We start from the raw sequence: 9,825 nt of genomic DNA, 5'->3' as shown, positions 1-9,825 counted from the left end.
ATGATTCGGTTTCGACGATATGTTGGTGTCGTCTTTCGGCGTAACCATTATGTTCTGGTGTATGAGGTGGAGATGTGAGATGAATGATCCCACAAGAAGCAAGATGAGAGGCGAGTTTGATGTATTCTCCCCCATTATCAGAGAAGAGTTGCTTGATCTTGGTTTAGAAATGGTTTTCTACCCGATTTTGAAAACGGGTGAATGTTGTGAGAGAGTCATATTTATGTTTCAAGGGATAAATCCATGTATATTTTGTGAAGTGATCTACAAATATAATATAATATTTGAATCCATCAAAAGAAGTAATTAGGGGGGACCATACATCAGAAAAAATTAATTAAAAGGGAGATGTGGATGTAAGAGATGTATTGTGAAAAGAACGTTTATGAATTTTATTAATGCAACAAGAGTTACAATTATTTTTCATAGATTTAATAGTAGGAACAAAAGAAGTTAGATGATTCAAAACTTGGAGATGTGGATGTCCAAGTCGATGGTGCCAAGAAATGGACATGTTGGATTGTGCATGAAAAACAATAGGCTGAGGAGTAGAACGTAGCTCATAGATGCCACGACTAGTTGTTCCGCGGAGTAGAGGTTGTTTGGTTTAGAATTTCTTGATAATAAAATTGAATGAAAAAAAATCAATTAGTATGTTGTTATCAAAGAATAATTGAGATATAGATATAATGTTCTTGGAAATAGAAGGAACACATAGAACATTAGTTAAAATAAAAAAAAAATATATTGGAGAAACAGAGAATAATAGAGCCAATATGAGTGATGGTAAGGGACGAAACATCACCGATGACAAGTTCATCTGTGCCGTCATAGGGTGCATGTAGAGACAAGGCATTGAGGTCATTGGTGATGTGATGAGAAGCATCGCTATCAAAAAGCCAGTGTGGGTTGTTGTCTGGTTGTGTAGTGGTCATGACATGAGCCCGGGGGTTGTTATTCATCTTGGGCAGAGGGGGAAGGGTAACCTGTGGGTACCTATTTTTAAAATCATAACAAGATGTTAATAAATGGCTTTTGGTAAAGCAGAACTGACATTTTCCAAGGAATTGTTGTGGTGTTCCGGTAGGGGTGGGGAGAATTGTTGTTGAGTTTGCTTGAGTGCGATTGTTCCATTGATTATTAGGGTGGCGTTTATTTGCTGCAAATGTTGTCACGGGTTGGTGGAGATTTGGGGTGGGTGGTGATTGTTGAAGTAGTAACAGTTCATGATTGATAAGTTTTTCATGCAGTTCATGGAACGATATGGGTGAATCATGTGTGTGGACAACATCAATGATGGTCTTATAAGAAGTGGAATTAGGACCATTTAATACAGTATCAATAATGTCTTCAACATCCATCTTTTTGCCCATAATGTTGAGTTCATCAAACAATAGTTTTCACAAATTGCATATAATCTGTGATGGTTTGTTCAGGGGTTTTTATGGATTGTTTTAACCTGTGTTGAAGTTGCTTGATATGACCACGAGATGGATTAGCACAAGTATTTGAAAGAATGTTCCAAGCATCTAATGAAGATGAAGCATTAGTAATTAGTGGTACTATGGAAGGGGATAAAGTACCAACAATTGCACCAAAGAGAAGCCGATCTTAGCAAAACCATGTGGAATAATCGACATGTGGAGTGGAGGTGCCTTCAGATATAGTGGGTTTTGGGGCGGGATTGGTGCCATCGATGAACTTTTATAGATCCAAACCATGTAGAAGTGCTTCAATTTGATTTTTCCAACTCATATAGTTTGTAGAAGATAGCTTTAGAGATGGTGGAAATTGAACGAGAGTGAGGGAGGGTGTTTTGAGTGGGAGGTTTTGAACAACAGATACATGGGAATTTTCTGTTGTGCTAATGGTAAGAAGAGATAAAGGCCGCTGGGAGTATTGGTGTTCCCTGGCTGATACCATATAAACAGATTAATGAATTGGTAATTTGTATTGAGTAATTGAATGGGTATTTGTACATGGGAAAATCCCAATAATAAGGATCTATTACAAACAACATTAGACTACTTCTACAAGACTAAGTCTATCTTTATCTTTAATCTTGAAAATAAAAATAAATATACATAATTAAAGAACCAATGTCGGATTATGTGTTAATACATTTTTTGAAGTCCCGCACTTCGCGGCCGCCAAAACGTACTCATCTTCCGGTATCCACCATTATGGAAGTTCTTCATTTTTTGTGAATTTTTTTTCCTCTTTCCCTTTCCCGCTCCCTCTCCTACTACATCCTACTTTCGTAGCTACTGATGGTTGTGTAGGTGATGATTGGGTGGTTGTTTGTGGCCTCAAATAAAAAATATTGAAAATGTTTTGTTGTAAATTTGGGTTTTTTCTGAAAAATATTTTGTTGAGTGTAGGGTGAGGAAGGAAATTGCATTGGAAGTTATGTGAGTTTAAAATAATGTCCTTGGAACAGTATCTATGGTGAGACTTAAGAGTTTAGTAGATTTATGTAATTTTCATATTGCACGAATCCGACCAGAGCGGTTGTATTTGGTGGAGGGGTGTTTGGGTTTTGCTCTATTTTTTGGTTGAAACGGGTATTGATTTTTGTAAATATAGAGAAAAATAAAAGAATGGTGTAAGTAAAATATGGTATAAATTTGTGTATTTATAGGTAAAATTAATAAGTAATTTTTTTTAATTAGACCGTTTGTCAACGGTCAATTGACCGTTCAAAAGAAAAACGTCGCATTGCAAGCTGTTGTCACCAAAATGTGTTTCACCATAACGTCAGCCTTGACAGTGTTCCAGTTGTGGTAACGACGTTAAGACCAGTGCACGTCGGTAATAACAAGGTTTTTTTGTCCCATACCCAGCTCTTCCATTTAAATACAAACTTATAACATGGGTTCTTAAACATTTAGTCAAAAGTATTTTTCCTAAAATAAAGAATAACTACAAGTTGGATTTTTTTAAGGGATGAGAGAATCATATTAGAGTGGGAAGGAGGTATTGTAGGTACATCCAAGGTGTGACTCATTGGAGCATCAGTTGCCACGGGTTGAGCAAAAATGGGATAATTTGTGGTTTAGTTCGCCGTTCAAATTATTTTAATCTTGTGCATTGATTACTTGTATTTCTAGTTTTAAGATTTGTATCAAAATAATTTTATATATGTTTTTTAAATTAGTTTGTATATGTTTAATATTTTGTAGATTAGTTTTGCATAATTGTTATTAGTTTGTTTTTATTTTAAAATTAAAATTGAGTGGGTTGAATGAGTTGGAAAATATAAAGTTTTCATGTGTTATGGATTGAAAAAAATATATTAGAAATAGAAAAAGAAAAACTGATATGAAATTGATGTAACAGTAACTTTAATGAGTTGAAAATAAATAACTCTTTCCTCCCTAAATAAAATTTGTGGAACTCTATAACAAAGAGTACTATGTTCATCCATGTAATATTGTTTACAAATTAAGTTCAAAATAATATATATTCAGTAAAAATCAATCTAGTTATTTTACATAGTGATTTTGCTTTTTAAATCGAAGGTCTTGAGCTTTAATCCGTACGTTGACAATTTCTGTTAACTTCTAACCACTAATACCTTGTTTTAAAAAAATTTAACGTATTTTACAAAAACTCCATGCTAAATAGATTCTTTTGAAGATGATGTTTTTATACTTTATATATTTTCTTTAAAATAGTAGATCGGTTGACAAAATAAAATAGTCGGATAATCAAAATCAATTTTTATGTGTAAGGGGATGTTTGGCTTAGATTTTGAATGACTAAAAATCTTTTTAGAAAAAGATCATAAGTAAAAGATATTTGACAAAAGACTTTTAAAAGCTACTTTTAAATTTTGCAAAGAAGGAAAATCAACTTTTTGAAAAAGTAAGGAAAACCTGATTTTTTATAACTTTTTCAAAAAAATGTTTTAGCCTCTAAAAAGCTAAGCCAAACACCCCCTAAGTAGATATCTTGTTAAAGGACTTCTATTCCAGGGAAATCAATTTTTTTTTAGATTTATATATGGAAGAAAAAAGATATCTTACTTTAGAATAAATTTATAAAATAACTTCATAATTAATTGATAGTATTTAATAATAGTTTTACATAGTGCTAGCAAGCTGCTTTAGAGAAAATCGAATCAATTAACTCACTTTTTGCTTTTATAATTTCCCATCTTTTGTTAAAAATTGTTAAAAAGAGAAAGCAAAAACAATAACAAAATAGAACTTCAAACTTCAAACACACAAAACCACAAACCAACACCATTTCTTGGATCCTTACAGAAAGAAAGAACTGGGCTCCATTTTCACCATTATTATCATGTCTTCAATCTCAAGATTTTAACCTGAAAACTCTCCCTCTCTCTCACACACATACACACACTTTCTCTCTCATTGGCACGCCTTCTCTCAAAAACCCATGTCCATTTTTGTCCCAGAAAGCCCAGGTATATTCTCTCTTTCTCTCTCTATATGTATATGCTTATGTATGTATAGATCTTCTGCGAATACCACCTGATTCTTCAGTGCTCTGGCATTTTCTATTATATTATTACTGTCGAGTGTCGTCCTCAATCTTTTAATCTAAAGACATGTTGCTATTTGACAAAGCCCTACTGGCATTACCAATTTTATGTATAGTATTTCAGTTTTCAGACATATAATTGTTAAAGTTGTAGACTTTCTTTCAAAATTTGGGTTTTAGGGCTTTTATGATCTGGGATTTCTTCCCAATTTGTCCTCCACATTTCTTTCCGGTAAGTCAGTAGATCCTGATCTGGGTTCCAGATCTACACATTTCACTACTACTCTGTTCTGTTCTTTTTGTGTTTCAGATCTGTAAATGCGATTTTCATATGTTTATGAGCAATGGGTGTTTGTGTCCTTGAAACTTTTCATGATTACATAAGATCATAGTTATCAGTGATGATTCTAATTTTTCCGATTCAGGTTTATTATTGGCTGCGAATTCAACAATCCCGACTATGCTCAAGCAAATCCTCGCAAAACTCCCTCGGAAATCAACGAAATCAAATCCAACATACTCAGACGGAAACAATTCCACCACCACCACCGATGTGAACAACAATGGCAGCTTCACCAACACCTGTAACGTTATTTCAAGCCGATTAAACGTCGTGAAGAAAATGTCATCCTCAATTTTCCCAACATCCGGTAACAACAACGACATGATCCAACCTCATCTACCTTTCAAAGACGTCCAAAACTCCGAAAAATTAAAACTTCTTATCAGCAAATTAAATCTTTGCTCAAAGATCTACGATTTCAACGACCAAGATAAAGATATCACCTCAAAAGATCAAAAACGCCAGATTTTAATCGAAATCCTCGATTTCCTGGTCTCCGAATCCATCAAACTCAGCGAACCCGCCATGTCAGCAATCTGTAGAATGTGTGGAGCCAACCTTTTCCGCGAATTCCCACCGAAACCCAATGGTTGTTCGCCACGTGGCGAATCGGAAGACGATGACCTGTGGTTCGATCCCGCTTGGACACATTTACAACTCGTATACGAAATCCTCCTTCGATTCGTTTCTTTCTCATCTCTCGATCCGAAAACTGCCAAACTATACATCGATCATTCGTTTTTATTAAAACTATTAAATCTTTTCGATTCGGAAGACCCACGAGAACGTGAATGTTTAAAATCAGTTTTACACCGGATTTATGGCAAATTCATGGTTCATAGGCCATTTATTCGAATGGGTGTGAGCAATATAATCTACAAATTCGTGTTTGAAACTGAAAAACACAACGGAATTGCTGAATTACTTGAGATATTTGGGAGTGTGATTAGTGGATTTGCATTACCATTGAAGAAAGAACATAAGATATTTTTGTTAAAGGCTTTGATCCCTTTACATAAACCGAAATCAATCGGTGTTTATCATCATCAATTAACGTATTGTGTTGTTCAGTTTATTGAAAAAGAACCAAAGCTTACGAGTGTTGTGATTAATGGGTTGTTGAAATATTGGCCTGTGACAAATAGTCAAAAGCAATTGATGTTCTTGAGTGAATTGGAAGAGTTGCTTGAGTTGATTCGAACAGATGAATTTGAGAAGATTATGGTTCCATTATTTAGGCGGATTAGTTGCTGTCTTGATAGCTACCATTTTCAGGTAATTTACCAATGTAGTTTAATTTATTTGTGTATTTTAGCATCTTGCTTTCATTTCTTATATTTTTTTTATCAATAATCGCAAATGTAAATTGTCCATATTGGTAGCTATATAGTAAAGTACATTTAAATGCTGACGTGGCACTAATTATGTTTTAGGTGGCAGAAAGAGCGCACTTTTTATGGAACAATGAACACATACACCATCTTATAATGTGTAATCGACAAGTGATTATGCCAATTGTGTTCTCCTCTTTACAACGAAACTCCAACAACCATTGGAATCGAACTGTGCTTAACTTAACACAAAATGTCATGAAAATGTTTCATGAAGTGGATGAGCCGTTGGTAATTTCATGCCAAGGGAAGTTTGAGGAGGACAAATCAGCCACCACAGCGGTGGCTGAGCGGCGGCGTTTGACATGGGAGCACCTTGAGGAGGTTGCTGCTGGTGGTGGTGGTGGTGGCGGTTTCCGGTTGCCGGTGGTTGGGAGTGTTTCGGGTTTGGAGAAAAGTGGTGCCACGTGTGTAGTGTCTTGCTAGTGAAGTAGAGTTTTAGATTTTGAAAGGAAGGATATTGTGAGCAATCTTGATCTCAATAAATGTGATGAGAAGAAGCTCCAATGGTTGGTATTGTTGGTGCAACAATGGTGTTATGTATATTATGGTCTGGTGTCTATTCTTTTGGTTAGTAATTTATTAGGATTATAGTGTTTTTAAGGTGATTGTTGTCATGTATGATAATCAGTGAGAGTAATTTAAGTTAAGATGATCACTTGATCTTTTGTTTATGATAAAGAAAGTTCCATGCTTTTCTATATGTAATTGTTTAGCTCTAAAAGTTACTGTTGAAGCTGTAAGACCTTTCAAAACTAATCCTAGGGAAATCAGTGGTTAAAACCACTTAATTTTATGTTTATGTTTTGTAAACCTGTACCTAACATGTTAAATGGGAACCAGAAAAACCATACGTAAATGCTTGCGATAATCATTTAATTTTTGTGTCTATTTAAGGCATTATATTATTATGTATCATGCTCTATTGGGAAATTTTTAGAAAAGTTGTTTATTTAAGGCATTATATTATTATGTATCATGCTCTGTTGGGAAATTTTTAGAAAAGTGTACGGCTGGTAGCGGAAAATTTTCTAATTTTTAGGAAATTTTTTCTAGAAAAAACGGAAATTTTCTAGTTTTTAGGAAATTTTTTTCAAAAAAACGGAAATTTTGAAAACGCGTTTGGGTCGTTCAGTTTTCTAAGAAAATGAAATTTTTCATTTTTCAAATTGTATGTAAATTAGAAAGTGATTTTTATAATTTTCTGAATTTCTAAGATAGAAAATGAAAACTCTACCGTATCCAACTAAATGTGTTTTATAAAATTTTTATTCAAAACTGAAAATAAAAACTCAACTCTATTTTCTAACAACATTTTTATGGAAAATGAAAAGAGTTTTCCACGTTCAAACACATCCTTATTATTTTAGAAATTTAACGATTAAGTCCAATTTTTTAATAGAAAAATCCAAATAACCCGGCAAAATTATTCATTTTAGCCATTTTTGACCTGTTTAGCAGGGAAACAAATCGTTATTTTTCCTAAAATAATAGGATTTTTTTAAAATTTGTATATAAGGTATAAACATATTGTTTACGTATTTAGATGTATTCTTATGTATTTTTATATATTTTTTACGTATTCATGTATTTATTAAGTTTTTTTATATAGATTTTTACATATTTTTATGTATTTTAAATATATAAAAGTATTTTTACATATTTATGTATTTTTTTAATGTTTTTTATATAGATTTCTATGTATTTTTTATTTTTATGTATTTTAAATTTATAAACCTATTTTTTATGTATTTATATGTATTTGTTAAGTAATTTTTATGTATATTTATATACTTTTTTATGTATATATGTAATTTTTTTACTTCAAGTTTGAATGTAAGCTAACTATTGAATCTTGTAAACGAAGAAAAATTTGTTATGTTAGATTCTTGCTTTTCTAATTGTTTTATGTTTTCTACGAAACAAAAAATTTGTTATGAATGCACTATAAAAGGAATTGTTTTAGACCCATTCATGCTCCTCTACAAAAAGCACGAGGATCGACGCACCTTACGTCCTACAAAAAGTTGACAACTTCACTAGTCTCATGTGGCTGTAAGGGAACCCTAAATTTTCATATGTGCATAAATAATTTGTTTGTTATTTTGTTGTTTAATTTCAAGATAAGTGAATTACAAAAGCTTAAAATATGTGGGTATGTAGGAAAACCATGTAACACCCAGATCCCGAGATACTTTATATTTGAAATTTTAGCATTTTATGGTACGCCAGGGCGTGGTGGGAAGGTACCACGACGTGGCAAGGCAACATCAGTCTGTGTATCTCATCTAAGCCACCACGGTGTGGTAGTATAGGCCACATCATGGCAACTGGCAAGTGGAAAACCCTATTTTTCGGATTTTTCTCCCTGTTTAAAGGATTAATGAGGCTAGGGTTTGCTCACCCTCAGCCTCCATCGGCCTCCTTGAGACATGAGAAACCCTAAATCCTTCCCTTTCTTATTTTGAGCCCTTTTGGTGTTCTTTGAAGTTTGGAAGGAAGAAATAAGAAGAAGTGAGCTAAGATTCAACAAGCTAGTCCTCATCCTTTGTCTTGGCACTCTTCTGGACCTTTGTAATTGACTGAGCCTCGATTTTTATCATGATAGGTTGCTAGGTTTGACGTTTTGTCCCTTAATCTTCATGTTTTTGTGAGTTGGGGTGATGGGATCTCATAAAGTTTGCAACTTTATGAATCTATAGTACATTTGGCATGATTATTTTGTTTGGATCTGGTTTCTTGTTGGGTTTTGAGCCATGCATGATATTTCCATGGAAAAACCCTTATTTTGACTCATTATGGCTTCAAGACATGCATTGGACATGCATGTCTACAAAGCACCAACTTTTGTGTTGGTTTTAATAATAGAAACTAATACAGAGTAAATGAGCTATGGGCTTTTCGAAATAAGTGCTTAATGGAGAAAGCCATGCCTTACTTAGCCCGTTTGGGACCTAGGGTTTGATATTTTGACCTCTTGGGTGGTCTTAGCGGATAAAGTTGGAAACTTTATCCTTCTAGACCTGGTTTCAGACCAGATCTAAGCTTTGGAGCTCTTAGGATCGAAGAAAGCAACTTAAGTCATTAAGTTGTTGAATACTTAGTGCCCACAATGTGGCATAAGTTCACCACAACGTGGAGATGGGGAAAATCGTTGACCATTGACTTTTGTCCTGAGTTGACTTTTGGTCAAGCACCTAGTTTTGAGGAAGAGCTCAAGGTTTATTTGGTTTCACTGAACAGGTAGTGCGTAGCAGCGATATTCTGTTAGTAAGAGCAGTGGTAGTTGAGCATTTTCGGTTAGGTGAGTCTTCCCACCACACTGGTGGGTCGAGGGCACCAATGTCAGCCCACTGGTTTGTTTTTGTAGGATGTATGTGATTATGTGACTATTTTTGATATGATTGTACGTTATCTGCATGGAGTCGGTCTAGGCTCAGAGTCATTATGGACTCAGGGCTAATACAGACTCGACACAGCTACGTGATATTACATAGGGTTGATAAGGACCCGACACAACCATGTGTTATTATATTTGTTCATGTATTTGATGTATGTAGTATTTTTTGGAAACTCACTAAG

The 9,825-nt window shown here is 34.2% G+C and overlaps 1 protein-coding gene across 2 annotated transcripts; it reads left to right on the top strand.

Moving 5' to 3' along the window:
• Positions 1-4,236: 4,236 nt before the first annotated feature.
• Positions 4,237-6,944, top strand: LOC111897916 (serine/threonine protein phosphatase 2A 57 kDa regulatory subunit B' kappa isoform). Of its 2 annotated transcripts, none has more exons than XM_023893869.3 (3): positions 4,237-4,432; positions 4,935-6,127; positions 6,286-6,944. In XM_023893869.3, exons 1-3 carry the CDS (start codon positions 4,405-4,407, stop codon positions 6,667-6,669), a joined length of 1,605 nt encoding a protein of 534 aa, XP_023749637.1. In that variant the 5' UTR covers positions 4,237-4,404; the 3' UTR covers positions 6,670-6,944. The 2 variants fall into 2 exon arrangements, with proteins under 2 accessions (XP_023749637.1, XP_023749638.1); XM_023893870.3 differs by lacking the exon at positions 4,237-4,432 and adding an exon at positions 4,443-4,741.
• The last annotated feature ends 2,881 nt before the right edge of the window (positions 6,945-9,825 follow it).

This window comes from Lactuca sativa, chromosome 5 (genome assembly GCF_002870075.4).
Source record: "Lactuca sativa cultivar Salinas chromosome 5, Lsat_Salinas_v11, whole genome shotgun sequence".
NCBI classification, from domain to species: domain Eukaryota; kingdom Viridiplantae; phylum Streptophyta; class Magnoliopsida; order Asterales; family Asteraceae; genus Lactuca; species Lactuca sativa.
The sequence above is the reverse complement of the archived record's forward strand: the minus strand, read 5'-3'. Positions and strand labels throughout refer to the sequence as shown.